General features: G+C 46.5%; 2 protein-coding genes across 2 annotated transcripts in view; one reads left to right on the plus strand and one right to left on the minus strand.

The window, feature by feature from the left end:
* The window catches only part of SLX4IP (SLX4 interacting protein), a 101,769-nt gene extending 95,495 nt beyond the window's left edge, over positions 1-6,274 (plus strand). Inside the window, exon 13 of the transcript XR_010439698.1 lies at positions 5,239-6,274. The gene's annotated coding sequence lies outside the window, so the exon portion shown is untranslated. The remainder of the gene's footprint in view (positions 1-5,238) is intronic.
* The window catches only part of JAG1 (jagged canonical Notch ligand 1), a 35,996-nt gene extending 19,670 nt beyond the window's left edge, over positions 1-16,326 (minus strand). Inside the window, exons 1-3 of the mRNA XM_064709835.1 lie at positions 15,750-16,326; positions 14,626-14,931; positions 3,955-4,006 (exon numbers count right to left, since the gene is read on the minus strand). Coding sequence (XP_064565905.1) covers positions 3,955-4,006; positions 14,626-14,931; positions 15,750-15,824 — 433 coding nt within the window. The 5' untranslated portion in view covers positions 15,825-16,326. The remainder of the gene's footprint in view (positions 1-3,954; positions 4,007-14,625; positions 14,932-15,749) is intronic.
* Positions 16,327-16,569: the final 243 nt, after the last annotated feature.

The following is a 16,569-nucleotide window of genomic DNA, read 5'->3' on the forward strand; positions in this document are numbered from 1 at the left end:
AATTAAGGGCAACAACTTCTTGTTCACCTTCTGGTATTTCTGGTTCTATAATATTTTTCCATTTAAATCAGTTTTTATTATTCATTGGCACTAAGCCCCCAACTCCACAACTATGTGTCAGACTTTCAAATGCAGGCAGGCCTTTATTAATTTAAATCCCATTCACAGGTAATGTGGATGCCTGAGGACCTTTCCATACTGGTACATCCAGAGCAACATCACTGCTCTGTGCTGTGCAGGTGTAAGGCTCTTAGATCTCATCAGCAAGATTATTGACTAATTCTGAGAGGTACTTAAGCAGATGCATATCTGCTCGGCTTGAATGGGGCTAGTCTGGCAATTACAGTTCCACTCATGCGTGCTGGAGATGGCTCTGCTGCACTTGCCAAGATTACACTCCATGCACAGCACAGCTGGAAAGCAAAGGCACTTCCCCAAACACCGAGTGTGCATAAGACATCCTGCTCCTTGTGAGTAGAACAACTTTATCCTCTCCCGCAAGTGGCAGAAGAAAAGGAGAACGACACTCAATGTAGTTTTGCAAACCAGCCCCCCCACCTCCACCCCCACACTCATTCTTGCTTTTCCAGTCTTTTCCTGTTCCCCCTTGGGAACATACCACTAACAACTATTTCAGTCCTTGGCATCAGAAAGGGAGTTGCCTTGAAAAAGTGATCTTTCCTTCTGCCTCTGCTCTTCCATTCTTCTCCTATCTGCCAGCTCATCAGGAAGCCTGTCCTTGCTGTAGGTCTGTGACCTCTCACTCCAGCCATCAGCTCTTCAGAGACCTTAACCACAGCCTGAACTCAAATGGAAACACCCTTTTAAGCCCACTGGACTTTCATTTTTTTTTTTGCAGGTGCTCAGATGAAACCCAGCTGCAGGTTCCCTCTGGATTGGGGATAAAATGCCTCCCATTGGATACACGTTTTAAAGCTACCCCCATCCAGCTGAATTCAAACACAGCCTCACAGGTTTAAGCTCCCTTTCCATTAGCCAGCACCCACAGTTTTCACAATGAAGCACTGGCATGTTCCTTCTTGCACTGGAGCTCCTCCACCCTTGCCTATTCCCACCTGTCAGAGTGCACTTACACAAGGGTGCTGACCCAGACTCCAGGGGAGGCATTGCAACAACCCTGCCATTCCTAGCCTGCACCAGCCACACTTTCAGCTTCATAGGAAGCACTCCCAACACTGCAGAATGGTTAAGTAAATAAAAAGCAGCAGTCAGCCAGGCTTGAGACAAAGGGATCTTCTGAACTCCACTGCCTTCATCTGACTCAGAACCCCATGCTTTGATAGAAAGGTTAGAGGAAGCATTAACCCATTAGAAATTGATGAAGTGGAAGAGAGAGGCTTTCTGTACATCTCGGGCTTCCGCTCCACACTCCACTGTCAGAGACTCTGTTGGGTTTATTCACTTCTTGTGGCTGCACTTCAAAGCCATAAATCCCTCTTTTTATTCAGTGGGCAACTGTATCAAAGGTTTTAGACACAAGGAAATGAGCTATTTTGACTGCCCACCTTTGCCTTTCAGTGCTCCAATGTCTGGCAATTATAACTATGCAGCATCAGGAAGCAAAAAACAACAACAGAAAGAGCCCAGACTTCTCCGAGCAGTTTGGGTGGCCAAGGACAGCACAGTTATTTTTGAAAGTCTTTGTTTCAGACAACTTCCAGCCACGGCTTGGTTTACATTGTGAAGTCTCTTATGCCCGCCTGGAATTCACATGCAACTGATACCAGTAATTTACAATAGCTCTTTGACACAGTTTGAGATGCAATGTCAGCCCATTAGCTTTATGTATGAAGCAACAGTAGCAAGATGGCAACCAGACAAGAACCAGAGTAAGAAAACCATTTGAGTTGAATCTTGGCTCCAACAAAGCACAATTCTCATCAACTTCAACAGGGCCAGAATTTAACTGCAAGCCACTCTTGGAAGTGAGACAAGAGAGAGTATGTGGTAAAGGAACGTAGGAGGAGTGGAATGTAAGGGGGGAAGGAAGCATCCACTCGAGGATTTTCTAACAACTCCATTGATCAGAGGATGCTTTCAGAGCTAATGAAAAGTCACACAAGGCCTACTAAACCCACTTTTATTGTTGAGAGCTCTCATGGGGTCTTTACGATTCAGTGGCAATTAGGGCAAAAGAAAGTCCTGGACATCAAAAAACCCCACTCGTCTCATTATATGATGACAATTGTTTTGTTGTAATCGTTTTCTTCACTGGTTCTACAAGCCTTACTCCGCAGCTCTGGGAAAGCTGACTAAGTCAAGCCGTGCAGCACAAAGGAGAAGTTTTGTGCAGTGCAGTGACTGGAGTGACCTACAGATGGGTAAGTGACAGCAAAGCTGGAGCAGGAATGCAGATCAGGAACATATGCAAGAGCATGTCTGCACTTGGTCTAATGCACTGCTGAGAAATGAGGCAATTTTGTCTGAAGACAATTGTACTTCCAGAACATGAAAGCAAAGAAAGGGTTCATTGTGTAGCTTTGGAAATGAAGTTGTTTCATGAAAAAAGATGAGCTCTAATAATAGTAAAAGTGGCAGAGACCCAGTCTGAAACAACTCCCAGATCCTACTATAAACAAGACTTTCATTTTGAATTCAGGCATCTTCCATTTTTAATATTTCACTGCTGCTGCATCATCTACTTTCTTCTCCATATAACTCTATATCCAGGAAATCCCCCAGCCACTGCTCCATGGCTGTGCTGGGGTAGAGTCTGAAATCACAGGTATGGCAACAGTGCTGAATGGGGCTGGTTGTGGCTACCCCTGACAGGCCATGAGATTTGTCTCAAGCAACAACTGCTTTTCTGGAATTAAAAATTAGCAGGACACCCCATGTCCATCTAAAAAAATGTAAGGAGCACAGAGTAGTTCCCAAGCTATGCTCCCCTCACCAATTAAAACATAAAAGCACACCACTGCGCACACTTGTCCAAGGCCTCCCTCTCACAAGGCATGAAGCCCGTTTCATTCCCGCACGGCTGCCACCTCAGCACTCCAAAGCAGACTGCAGGAAGCTCTGTAGGATTTCTGGAAGATGGAGCACAGTGCTGCTGCCTGCCTGCTGAAGGAAAAGGCCTGTTGTGTCAACAAAAGCTTTATGAGTTGAGATTCACACTCTCTCCTGTGGCTTTTACCACACACACACTGTTAAAGCCCTAGGTTGAAATAGAGCTGATTTTGCCCACCTCCTTGAGTAACAGCAGGCAAAAAGCAGAACAGCTCATGTACCAAGAGACCCTGTGCAGCTTCCTCTAGCCACGGGAAAAGCTGAGCAGAACGGTTCTGAAACCAACCAGAGACATTCCAGGGGAAAGATCCCCACCCTTGATTTTCAGCCAGCCCTACCAGGTGGTATCTGGTAAATGTTTTTTCAGCCCCTGCATACAAACCCCCAGACATCCAACTCCCAACGAAGAGCTTGTAGTAACTCCTCTTTCTCATCCAGTCATTAGATGGATGTGGGTATCAAATCTTACACAGATTTTAAGTTGTTTTCTTTTTTTAAAGCAGTACATTCAGTTTTGAGATGTGCTTATAGAGTTTATAGAGAGGTCTCAGGCGAACAAGACTTAGGCTTCTGAATATTGGTCCTAATTAAAAAGAACAAAACAAGACCAAAGAACCAAACAAAGAAACCTGAAGAAATCCCTTGGCTTTTACTCTCCCAGAGGAGAAAGAAGGAATTAACAGCATCTATTTTTAGGCATCACCCTGCTGGTGCCTAGGTGAGCCAGCTACTCACCCTCTGCAGGCAGTGTGAGTGAGACAGGCTGCTGCAGAGCCTGAGGAACTGCTCCGAGCTCTTTGGGGGAGAGCTTTTCCCTCTCCTTGTGCTCTAGCTCACAGCAGCCTGGGGAGGCTCCCAGAGGCCTCCCAGTGCCCGGGACACACAGGTGTCAGAACTAAATAAGCCAGAGGAAGGAATACTTACTTGTGGAGTTATCATTGTAATCCCACGCCTCGACAAGCAGTGTATAGGATCTCTGCAAAAGAGAAATAAGAGTTAGTTTCAAAGCCACACATGACTAAGGGAAAGAAAAAAAACCTGTCAACAATTTTAATTAAAAAGAAAAATTCCGGTCTCTACCCCAAAGCAGATACTTGAACACAGAAATAGGTAAAAGATTATGCTTGAGACAAACATGATCTTCTTGAAACCCAGTAAGCTACCTTATCCAGTCTGACTTAGAAGACCTTTCACCTTGGATAGCTCATCTTTGTCATCATTAAAGCATCTTATGTACTTAACCAGGAAGCGCAGCCTTTGACACTGCACTGCAGCCAAAATACAGCATGTGGGACAACTGCACATGGAGGACAGGAAGCACCAGGATTGCACAGCAGCATCAAAACCCCCAAACCAAACCCCCACTCTCCAAAACTGCTTCAAAAGAATTCTAGTGACAGAAAAATAGTCTGGATGTCCCTTCCCCCAGCCATCCTGAAAGCAAGGAGTGTTGCTGAGATTACTGTGCCCTGCCTTGACAGCACAATCTCCAGGGACTTTGCTTTTCAGCACCCCCTTTGAAAGCTCTGTGTGCACGAGGGCCATCGCAGCTCCCACAAGTATCAGGTAACGAGGGAAGCACTGATGGACATGGAAGGGGGTGGGGTGAGAGAGAAGCACTGTAAAACAAAGGCTGAGAAAGCCTCCTCGGAGGAGCCGGGAAAGGGAAGCCCGCTCGCCACCCGTGTCCCTTCTACAGATGCTCCAAGCTGCCAATGAGCTCTGGAGCACTCCAGCAATAATAATCATAAGCACAAACTGACTGAAGTGACTCCATGGGCTGGAAAGATGCCAGCTATTACATCTAAGCCACCTTTATCTTCAATCCTAACTTGAGAACAAGACCCATTAAAACATCTCCTCCTCCAGCTCTACCCCGAGATATTATTATCCAGGCTGTATCTTTCAAAGTTGCCATTGAGCCAGCCAAACTTACACAATGATTAAAAACCAAAACAAAACACCTCCTCTCCAGAAAGAACGAGGTGGGGGGGGGGGGAGAGAGCTGAGGAAAAATAAGCAAAAAATATGACTTGAAAAGTAAAAAAAAAAAAAAAAACAAACTACAGATAAGGCAATAAATGTAACATCTTTCTGGAGAGCAGAACAATAACACTAGAAATAAAAATTCCGTGAAGAGTTCTGATGCTTTGCCATAGAAACTGTGCATTGCAAGGTTTATTTCTCCTTAACTGTGTCCATGTTCAGTCACAGGCTGTTCATCTGTGGTCTGCAGTGCCTCTCTGTAACAGAGACCAAAATACAGTTCCCAGAGTGAGATGCGACGAGGTGCACGGGGGGAAGGTAGAACTCAAGACTTCTGAAGAGGAGGGGAAACAAGAAAGGAGGGAAAAAAAGAAAAAAGAGAACAAGAGTTGGAGCAGACTGCTTTCTCACGACTGGACACAGCATGAGGCTCTGAATGAAAACCCAGTTTGTGATGGGCACCGGCTCGCTGTATAGCCTAAATATGTTTCATATTCAAACCAGGATTCCATTCCGTTCCTAATAACTGTGGGAAAATGCTTCCAAAAGTAAGCAAAGCTGGGCAAGCCAAGACATGCACCCAAACTTCTATGCAGAGGCTCCATTGGCCTGAACCATTTTTGGTTAATATTTCATGAAAAGTTATATGTTACTTGTTTCTATTCTAGACCAAGTCTGACAACCTGAGAGAAACTCTGAAAATCAAATAAATCAAAATGAAATGCAACTCGATCATCTAACACCACTTAAAACAGATTTAAGAAGTCCTTGCACAAGTCAGTGGTGAAAAAAAAAAGAAAGAACCAAAACAAACAAACAAAACCAGAATAGAACTCCCGAGCCATATTACAGATGCAGATTGCACTATCTTGGGTGCTTCCTCAGTGGTTTAATTACCAACATTAAGCAGCACAAGCTCAACATGTTACTGCAAGCTTGACAAAAAATATTATGATATAGAGAATGAATTATGACAACTAGCACTACTTCCAATAAAGTTAAGGATGTTTTCCTTTCGGCCTTGCATAATTGTTTTGGAAGATATTTTGTCTAAACTCATAGCAACAGTTCCCTGCTGGTTCTCAGGACTGTTTACCAACACACCTAGCCCTTAAGGAAAGGAAAGGCTGAATCCTAGCTGTGAGTGCTACTGTTGCTAGATACTTGTGTGACCACTTTCCACTACCACACAGGAGTTTGGTTAAAACAGAGGAGATGCTTCAGCTGACCTGGATGGAAACACAATGCAGGGGGAACAGACCTACCCTGGCAATTCCCTCGTTTCTAACTGCCCCCTCTCATTTTGTCTGAATGTATTAAATGAAGAGTGCCTGTCCTGAAAAGGGGTGATACAAAGAATGGCATTTGATCCCTTGGCTCTGTCCCTCTCAGCATGGGGAAAAGACCAAAAAAACCCAAGACTTTGTGTTCAGAATGGGACACTTTGAAACAAAAGCCACACTGACACCCAGAGCCTCACAGCAGTAGCAAACCCCCTTCAACGATCCAACTATCACATACCTCTAGCTAATTCCCTCAGCCCTCCCAGAAAAACAGCTCTGAGCAAAGCTGCACTGTTGAGATTTTTTAGAAGCGCATATCATCCCCACTCTATAGATCAAGGATTCAGATATCTCAGGAATGACTGCTTACAGTGTGGAGGTTTAAGTTTTCCCATGCCCATAGATGACCTCTGCCCATCTTTGAATAAATATATATATCCAGACACAAGAATTCCACATCATGCACCTTATTCCATCAAAGCTATGTCTAGGCAACAAGGCAGCAGTGAACTCTCCAGAGTCACACCCAATTAGCCACTGTAAACCTGAGCTTGACCAGAAGGCAGGGATTCTGGCTCGAGAGGAAAGGCAGCTTGAAAGGAACAGCAAATCCTTAAACTTTGCAGATGGTCATGAGGGCTTTGAAAGGCAGCATGGCCAAATTTAAGCAGAATTTCTGTGAGTGGAGCTAGGAGACGATGGAAATGGTCAAGTTCTCCAAGAAACAAAGCAAGCATCAGTGTGCAAGAGCTGTTTTCCTCAATGACAAGACACTGACACTGTGTCTTGATCCCCTGATAATACAGCTCAAGAGACTGTGCAGACCTGAAACCCATCAGAAATTGTTCCTTTTAAGGATCTCAAAGAGCAGTGCAATCTCCTTTCTGGTTATTTAAGTGAATCCTGGCAGCTGCAAGTAAACAGGTGTTTAAAGCTCTCTGCTTGATTGCCCTCTTCCCTGCCTTCACCCAGACATCCACCCAAAGGAGGTGCCTTTGTGCTCTGCCTTCTGAAGGCACTCTGCGAGTCAGTGGGCCAGAGCAAGTTAAAACACCCGGCTCCTCGCTGCAGCGCTGCTCTGCTTTCAAAGGGCTCACAACTCGTCCAACTCCTTTCCCTCCTAGCCCTGTGGTTAGAGCGTGCAAGAGCTTTGCTGAGCATGTGAAACCATGACTAGACAAATGCAGTGGGAAGTTTTGCATTCAGAGCGCTGCTCCTCCTCTGCCAAACAAGGAGAGCAGGTTAAGCCCAGCCGCCCTCTCCTGACGCCCTGCACAGCTGTGAGCAGCAGCCTGAGAACGGCGCTAACACACACCCTGTCTGCACCCAGGGCGCACGCCGGGGACACCGGCATGGCAGGCCAGAGGTGTCCAGCTGTGACACCTGCACGAGGGAAACTGAGGCACCTTTCAGCGTGCCCAGGGGCCAGGGAGGAGGGCGTCTGAGCAGGGTTAAAGCTAGCCACAAACCCGCTTCCTCTGACCAGCACCAGCACTGTCACTGCACGATGACACTGCGCAGACACATCACCACACTGTGCCACAGACGGTCCACTTGGACAACTGAACATCCTTCAAAGGAGTTAAAGGCAACTGGCTCCTCACCCAGAGGACATGCAAGTGTACTCCAGAAAAGGAGCAAAGCCACCTAACCCTCTTAACCTTTTGTGAAATGGAACATCATCAGGAAGCTCCTCTTTGGGACAGCCTACGTAAAGGACAAGGCAACACCCTACAAAGCTCATACTCCCTCAACCCAGTGAATACAAACACAGCCCAAGCCGTGGCAATCTCTCTCATGCCTCAATGCCTATGGCCAAGAGCTCAGCTGAACCCCAGCAGGGAGCCCAGCCAAGAGCCTCATCAGAATATGCCCACACCAAAACACAGCACGCTGCTCCTTTAGGCTTCATCCTGAGCAGCTCCTTTGCTGCTCTAAGTGCCAGTAAACCCCGCAGTGCCACAGAAAGGAGACATGGAAACCAACCGAACCATGTCAGCAGCTCCAGGAGAGACCTGCCCCCCCGTCCTGCCTTGGCAAGGGAAGGCAGCAGCCCAAGTCAAGACCTTGGTGCATGGCCACCCTCCTGCCAAAGGATGGAGGACACAAAAGTACCGCTATCCAAACTATGCATACGCTTAAGCATCCAGTAAACCAGGCTGATCTCTGATCTGGCAAGCCTGCTGGAATAATGAGTATCCTGTGAATACATAATGTGCTGAAGTTGTCATTGTGTGAAGTAAGTCCATGGTTTGTCTGGGAGCCGAGCAATGCTGAGTCTACTGCTGCTTCCTGTTGCTTGTCCTGTATTAGCATTATTTTTGGATAGGCCCCATTATGTTCTGTAATCCTCACTGCAGTCAGTATGGCCACACTATTGTTCTTGGTTAATATTAGCAGTCAATGCCTCTGTCTGGGTGGCCGGACTACAATGTATTCCAATCATAAAACTAGCATGCATTAACGGGACAATGTACTGGGCTCAGGGGGGAGACTTGGGGTCTTCCCTCCACCCCTTCTTTAAAAAAAAGAAAAAAAAAGGTACAAAAAAGTATAGTAGCTTCTTTTCTCCCCCTTCCCCCTCCCTCTTTTTTAGCTAATGATTTCAAGTGATCTCAGCCAGCAGGGTGCTTCATACAACAGCAGCATTTTAATCAGCACCTTATCTAGTTACGGAGTTATTTTCTCACGGAGCCCCACTTGTCAAAGAGCAGCAGATAGGCCAAAATGTCAATGGTTGCTTTCAACCTTCCCCAACAAGCAGATTACCTGCCCTTATCAGTCCCCCTACCTGTTTAAAGCATCCCACTGATAATTAAATGCACCAGTTACAAAAGGGTGGCAAGGTTAATAGACAGAATACCTAGTAGCCAGCCAAGCAAAACAGTCAGGTTCACATGGAGCAAGCCTGAACAAGAAGCCTTTCTACTTATTTACCTAAGTGCCTAAGAACTGGGTTGAGCTGGTAAAGGACTCTGGATGTTTGACTATTTACAAACCACTTTAACCACTTCTATCCACTTTTTGCAGTTTCTTCTGAACACTACAAGAATAATGAGTGTAATTTATGCTGCAGAATAGTGACCACAGAACCATGAGCTCCACAGACTAACAAGAAACAAATGCAACAGCTACTAGTTTTGACATCTTTCCTTGTGTTAAGACACAGGGGTTATGAGTTAAATTATTAGAACTGAGTCAATTAACATATTAAACTTCTGTCCCTCTAGAGAAATTCTAAGGCAAGCTTAGCTTCAGTTTTCAAAACCAATCCTGTCATTTGTGTTATCTACAGAGATACCTCTCCTTATCTACAGAGAAGTACTTTTAAGAACTGTAGCTTAAGGCTTTTGCTTTGCAGGGCATCCCAACTGCATTAGGAGTGAAGCTGGAACAAACAGCTCAGAGCCAATTCCCCAGCTCTAGAGCCAGCTGACTCCTACTCCAGCCTCCAGCCCGCTGGGAAGCAGTGTTTCCTTGAGGGAACTGCAACTTTCAGTATAAAGCATCGATTTTATGCAATTCCTTTTCAGCCATGCTGACTTCCAGCTGCATAAACAAGCTGACAGCGCTGGATGTGTGTAGCCTGAGAAAGTTTAGGAATAAGCTTCAGTGTCAAGCCCAATCCAGCTGCCACTGAAGTTAAACTGGAGCAGGCCTTTATTATAACAAGAACAAAAATTCTAGGAGCAGGCAAGATGAGGATTTATTTTTAGACATATTATGTTAATATAGTCAAATGATTTTACCATGAAGGTGAAGCTCTGAACTGGCTGGAACATTAAAAAACTCTTTAAACATGTAAGAAGTCCAAAACCTCTGAATGGCTGCATCACTTCTCTCTAGTCCTGGGAAAAAAACAGCCCTGTGATGCTAATTATGCTTCAGATGTCACTTAATACTCCCAGCTCTGTTTTGAATAGTAATCCTAAGCAAAACATTACACTTTGAGTGCTAAGATTTATTCTTATATTATTAATCAACAATAAATGACAGAGTATGGATTTAATTAATATGCATCTTGCTATTATAAAAATTTCTTCTGATCTGCCCATGCTCCAAGATGACTTTTTGTTCAAGAAAATCTTGAACTATAATCTAGCATTTGCTTCTATAAGTTTTCAAGAAGTTAACTGGAAGGAGAGAAGAAACAAAATCAAAAGCCAAATTTTAGTCTTATGACTGTGACATACTGGGCTTAAAAGAAAAAAAAAGCAGATGAGCGTACTGATATTTTTTCTCAGATTCAAAAGGCTGTTATTTTAAATATCAGCTGCAGATTAGTATTTTGGACGCCTTGTATCGAGAGAGGGAATAAGTTCACAAAGCTTAAAAAACACTAAAGCTCTTTTACTATGTCTCTGCAGCCACAGAAAGCAATGCCTACCCAGAAAACATATTTTACATTTTCAGGAATCAGGATCACTAAGATTTTACATTAAAAAGGGGCTATTTTATTTTTTTAAGGTTGACTATTTTTATCTTAAAGTTGAAATAAGATGTTCAAAACTCTTTTAAATTGTATTTTATGCTAAACTCACTGAGATGCTGGAGGGTTTTTTTCCACCTCAGTAGTTTCCTGGTGTGTTGGTGCAATTGGCCCCAATATTAAATAATTACAAGGAGCATAATTTTGGGATAAACAAGCTGTTTGAAATTGGAGCTATGCATACCAAAGGAATTGCTAAGTTTGACCTTCTTACTCAGTCTCGCCAAACCCCCAAAAGATCTTTCTTTATATAAAAGCAAAGTGTAGTGTTAAGTTTTGCTTGGCTAATTGATGCTCAGCTCCCTCAAGGTGCAGCACCCATCACACTTGGGCTTCTTTAAGAAAGGCCAGAGGTTTGATTCATGTGAGAGAAGAGCATGTGTGTGCCTTGGAACCAGACTTGTTCAGACAGAGCACCTGGACAAGTGGAACATGGAAACGCTTTTGTTCCGGACCTTTTTATACGGCTTCATAAAGCCAAGCTTGCCTGTCAAGAAAGTCAGTGAAGTCTCAAAATGAATGTAAGAAGCAAGCCCTGGTGCATTTTAGTTTTTTTAATCATCATCACTATTGTTTCAATGCACTGAAGAATTACCAGCTACTGCAGGGGCAGCTTTCTGATCCACTCCAGTTCCTTTATGCTGGGCTGCTGCCCTGTTTCCTAGCAACTTACTCAAACCTCCCATCACTTAAATTAATTTATGGCCCACCGTCTCCACACCCATTACTCACAGGGGAACGTATCAAAACTGACAAGAGCAAACCCCATAAGTTATTAATAAGACTCTGACACTTCGAATCTACATTACAACTGCAAGCTCCCTCTAACAATACTTTTAAAGCACCCCATTCTCTGCCCTTCCTCTCCTGCATGATGAATAAAGGCCTCTAATGCAATGCAACTATTTTTCACAAATGGCATAAGGGGGCAGCTTGACATGGGAAGAGGCTTTTTCTTTTTAATTTTTTTTAAGTAGTCAAGGCAACAAGACTTCTGAATGTTACTACTGACTCAAGCTGGAACATCCAAGAAAAGGCTCCCTCAGAGTAGAACACAATCCAGAGAAGGACATGAATTTTCAAGTGCAGTATGATTAACATTTTGGTCTGGCTCTTATTACCTCTACTATAATTTTCAGCTGAATGTATTCAAAGATACCCTCTCGTGATCAGCCACATGAGTAAATGCAATGCTAATCTCAAGCTCTTACTGAAGTCAACAGTATTCAGCCACCTAAAGAGTTTTTTAAGTTCTGAAATTTCAGTGTCAGATTAGAGCTGACTAAATTAAGTTTACTACTTTATCCGTAGAGCTTTGAAAATGCCTGAAATGATTTGTGTACACAATTTTAGTACAAATAAGAGCTTTGCCACATTAGATATTCTTTTGTTCAAATGCCATTTGGAAGTCACAATGGCTAGCATAAAAGCTGTGTCCTGTGGACGCTAAAGCTGGGAAGCAGGCTTGATAATTGCACAGGGACTATCATCAGCATCTCAAAAAGTGCATTTCTGCCTGGGAAAATGCAAGAGCTTATTCCAAAATTCCAGGCTTCTGAACCAAGCGTCTCAAGTTGTTGAGTTTTACCCATTTCAAAGGTTGCACTGGAGTTTTGCTGCTGCTGCTCCAGGATTCCAATGCTGAATGAGATTCAGCAGGACAATAGAAGCATTTCTTTTACTAAGATGCAGGCAAGCTTAAGAGACTTCTCCCAGGGTCCCCAACCCCCAAACCCACCCTCTACACACAGATTTCCCTTCCCAACCCTATGAAGAGAGAGGCTGCTAGAAGGAACGTGTTTAGTTTTCACACCATTTTTATATGCATACCTATAGATTCAAGACAGTCAGATTACTGGGAGCTAGTTAAAAAAAAAAATCCTTGATGTACCTGACTTCTCTGACAAAAGTCAAAATCTGCAACACAAGCACTGCAGCCATTGGCAGAGCTTCAAATACCTCAGATTTTTACAAAGCCCTTTATCCCTTTGATGGCATATTTGATAACAGTTTTATCTCATTTCATGTTAGGGGAAAAAAAAAGAAGAGAAAGAAAAGGGAAAGAAATAAAGGACAGACTTGTACTTCCAACAGAGAATACTTTTGTTAACTCTGCTATTGTACTCTGTAATCCTATCTCCTTAAAAACGGAGAGTTGATTTGTGCCCTGTGCCTCTGAGCCCTCGCTGTTCCCCAGTCCCGGCTGAGAGCAGAGGCAGGTAGGAGGCAGCACAGGACGCCTCAAGAGCGCTCTGCTGCCTGCAGCCCTTGGCGGCGGGACCACAAATGGGTGTCTGCACAAGGAATGCTTTGGGGCGGGCTTGCCTCCCCCCAGAAACGGCCCAGGCCCTCCCAGCAACCAGCCCTTATCCGACCATGGAGGGCCAAGCTTCGGAGGGTCCAGGCACGCTTCCACCTCGCCAGCAGCGATAGTGGCATAGGAAATGAGATTCACCCCTCCCCTGCATGCACATTCAGCGCCCTCCTCCCCTCCCAAAAATGACCTTAGGCATCTAGGTTAGGATGACTGGATTTACAAAACTGCTGAGCATCAACATACCCCAAGGCAGTTGGTAGGAAATTGTCTGCTCAGCGCCTTTGGAGAAGGGGTGTGTGTGGCAGGGGGAAACAGTTTTGTTTCCTAGGTGATCTCAAAATACAAGTTTTAGGAGCAGAAATTTGGGAGCGCTCGAGAGCCAGACAGGAGCCCCCCAGTGCACGCAGCGCTGCCAGGCACAAAAGCCACGCACCTCGTGCCACCCGAGGCCAGGCACTGTCCATGTCACACATCCCGGGCCCTGAGCCTGCCTCGCTGGGGCTGGCCTGCACGATGGGCCTTTGGGAAAGATGCTCCTCGCTTTCTCTGCAGGGAGCTGAGGGCTCCTCTGCACAGCTGGCCTTCAAAGCCTCAGCCCTCCTGAGCACCCCACAAGAAACAAGCAGCAGCGATGTCTCAGTGCTTTTTACAGCCAACAACAAAGCAGGATCACCGACGAAGGAAGGGGTCCTCTATCCTCCATCTCTGCTCTGAGGGGCTGACCAGTATTTACTAGAGTGGACAAGGTGGAAAAGTGCCTGGCAAAAAGCTCCACCTCCTTGAGCCACCGAGTTTTGCACACAACTAGAGAGAAGCCACAATCTCTGGACCACAAGGGGCAGGTAGGCAGGAAAAGGTGTGCTTTGGGGAGGAGTGGGTGAAGTGCACCAAAAGCTAAAGCTTTTCTCAGTCTTCAGCCTCTGGAGTCCACGAGCACCTCCAAACACAGCCAGCTTCCCAGGGAAGCTGGCAACTACTGCACCCAGAAGAGCAACAGCAGCTCCCATCCACAGCAAGCAGTGCAGTGAGATTTCCCCCTGGGAGAAGCAGGAAGCCTTCCCAAACACGCTCCGGGGAAGGAGGCCAGCTATGACACACACTTTTCACACGGGATCCCTCTACAGCCCCTAACCCACTGCTCTTCTGGCTTAAGCCCAAGACTTCACTGGTTAAGAGAAAAATAAAGAAAAAAATGAACTTCTGACCTTCTAAGTCTCAAGAGACTTATTCATGCTGTAAAGTGCAGAGATACTGGGTTTGCTTCCCTGACCCATTTAGATCCCCCTCACTGCACATCTGACTTTCAAATTTAACAGGCTGTGCATTGTGAGCCCCAGGGAACAAAAACAAAAACACCACTACATTTTACTCATTTCTGTGCTGCGGATTCCCGACGCTCTTGCCAAGATGCCTGCTCCCTCTCAAATCCCTCTTCCCCTGGCACAAGAAGTTAGAGCTCAGCTCACTAAGGACCATCTCAAGCATCATCCAACAGAGCCAGAGCAGTTCAAGCAACTCACCGGCCAGGCGAAGCTGAAGGGGATAACGATCCGGTTCTTTTCATTATTCCGGTTGTACTTTAAATTGAAGGTATTTCCTCCGATGACAGGAGTGGATTTGGATCCGAAGCTGCAAGGACCGCCAGCAGTGACCCGCGATTGATACTCCTTCAGACAAACTTTAAAATAGGTGTCACACTCGTCTCTGGTGCATTTTTTATCTCCTGGGTTTCGGGTGCCATCGCAGCAATTTCCATTTTGCAGTTCACCATTCACATTTTGCATGGATAAGATCTCCAACTCGAACTGTCCCGACGCTAAAGTCACCTGTTAATCCCAAGAAAGAACCGAGGGAAAAAAACCAAAACAAACAAACAAAAAAAAAAAAAAAAAAAGAAAAGAAAAGAAACAAGAGACAGACAGTTACCTAACTTTTTTTCCCCCAAACACAATGTACAACAACTCTGAAGACAGGAAAAACCAATTTTAAGTGTGCTTTCAAGAAGCACATGCATAATGTTAAAAATAAAGCTAACCACTCCAAGCTTTCCCGTATCAGACATCCATGAGAAGGGCTCATAAATCAGCCCAACTAAATAACGCCATTAATGCCAAAAAACAACCTTAAGTGCCAGCTCCGAAAAAACAGCGCGAGGAAGGCTTCCAAGCGGTTAGGAAATAAAACTAAACTAAACCAAGAGTGCAATACGCGAGGAGCAAACCCAGCAAAACGATGTAGTTTATACTGCAGTGCCTGCAAAGGCACCCAGCCACCCCTGTGCCTCCTCCGGGGTGCAGCTGAGCCGGGCACGGCCGGAGCTGCCCAGCTGAGACTCAGACCCCGCTCATTAATCACCCCAGCAGCGCTGCTAATAAGTTGATTAAAGAAAAATAGGTATTTAAAAAAAGAAAAATAAAAGGGGAAAAAAGTGATTTTTGGGGGAAAATTAAAGCGGTTTGCAGTAATCGCGTTTCTCGTTCCCAGGAATTAAGCCTCGCTGCAAGGCGCACTCCCGCGTTTGCCACCTCCAGAGAGAGGCGAGGGCAGCAGCTCCGCTCCGGCCGGAGGAGCCGTGCAGAGGCGCCCTGCGGGATCTCTCAGAGCCCTGTCCCCAGGCCCCGCGGAGGCCGTGCCCGGTACGTACCTGGGCCCGCAGCGCCAGGAGCAGGGTGAGGAGGATGGAGCACGCCGCCGCGGCTGCCCGCCGGGGCGCACGCATGCCGCCGCCGCCGCGCTGCCCGCCCGCCCGCCTGCAGCGCCGCCGCCGCCGCCGCTCGCTCCGGGTCGGGACGGGACGGGGAGGGCCAGGAGGGAGGAGGAGGAGGAGAAGAAGGAGGCGGAGGAGCTGGTGGAGGAGGAGGAGGCGCCGCTGCTGCTGCCGCCGCTGCCGCCGCCCCGCTCTAATATACCGCGGCGCACCCGCGCCGGACAACGCCGCTTTTCAAGCGCGTTCAATAGCACCCCGCTCTTCAATGCAAAGCAGCCCGGCCTCCTTTTATCCGCCTTATTCTCTCGCCTCCCCTCTTTTCTTTCCCTTTCTTTTCTCTCTCTCTCCTTTTTTTTTTTTCTTTTTGTTTTATTATGGCGATTATTATCCCACTCCTTTTATTTCTTGCGGCGGAGCCCCTGGCCCCCCCGAGACACACGCACGCACGCACACTCACTCACTCACTCACATTCACATTCAGACACACACGCACATGCAGCACACGCACCGCCCCGCAGCCGCCCGCCCGTCTGGGAGCGCCGCCGCCGCTCCGCTTCATCTAGCCCAGGGCGGCAGGCGCATGCGCCTATCCATATGCATGAGGGGGCAGCAGGAGGAGGGCGCGGAGGAGGGGAATGGCACGGGCCGGCAGGTACCGGCGGGAGGAGGCGGCGGCGGCGGGCATGGAGGGAGCGGAGGCTCGCCGGCTCCCCCGCCCGAGGGAGGTGGCGCGCCCCGGCCGCCCCGAGGGTCTGTC

This window comes from Zonotrichia leucophrys, chromosome 3 (assembly GCF_028769735.1).
Source record: "Zonotrichia leucophrys gambelii isolate GWCS_2022_RI chromosome 3, RI_Zleu_2.0, whole genome shotgun sequence".
NCBI lineage: Eukaryota > Metazoa > Chordata > Aves > Passeriformes > Passerellidae > Zonotrichia > Zonotrichia leucophrys.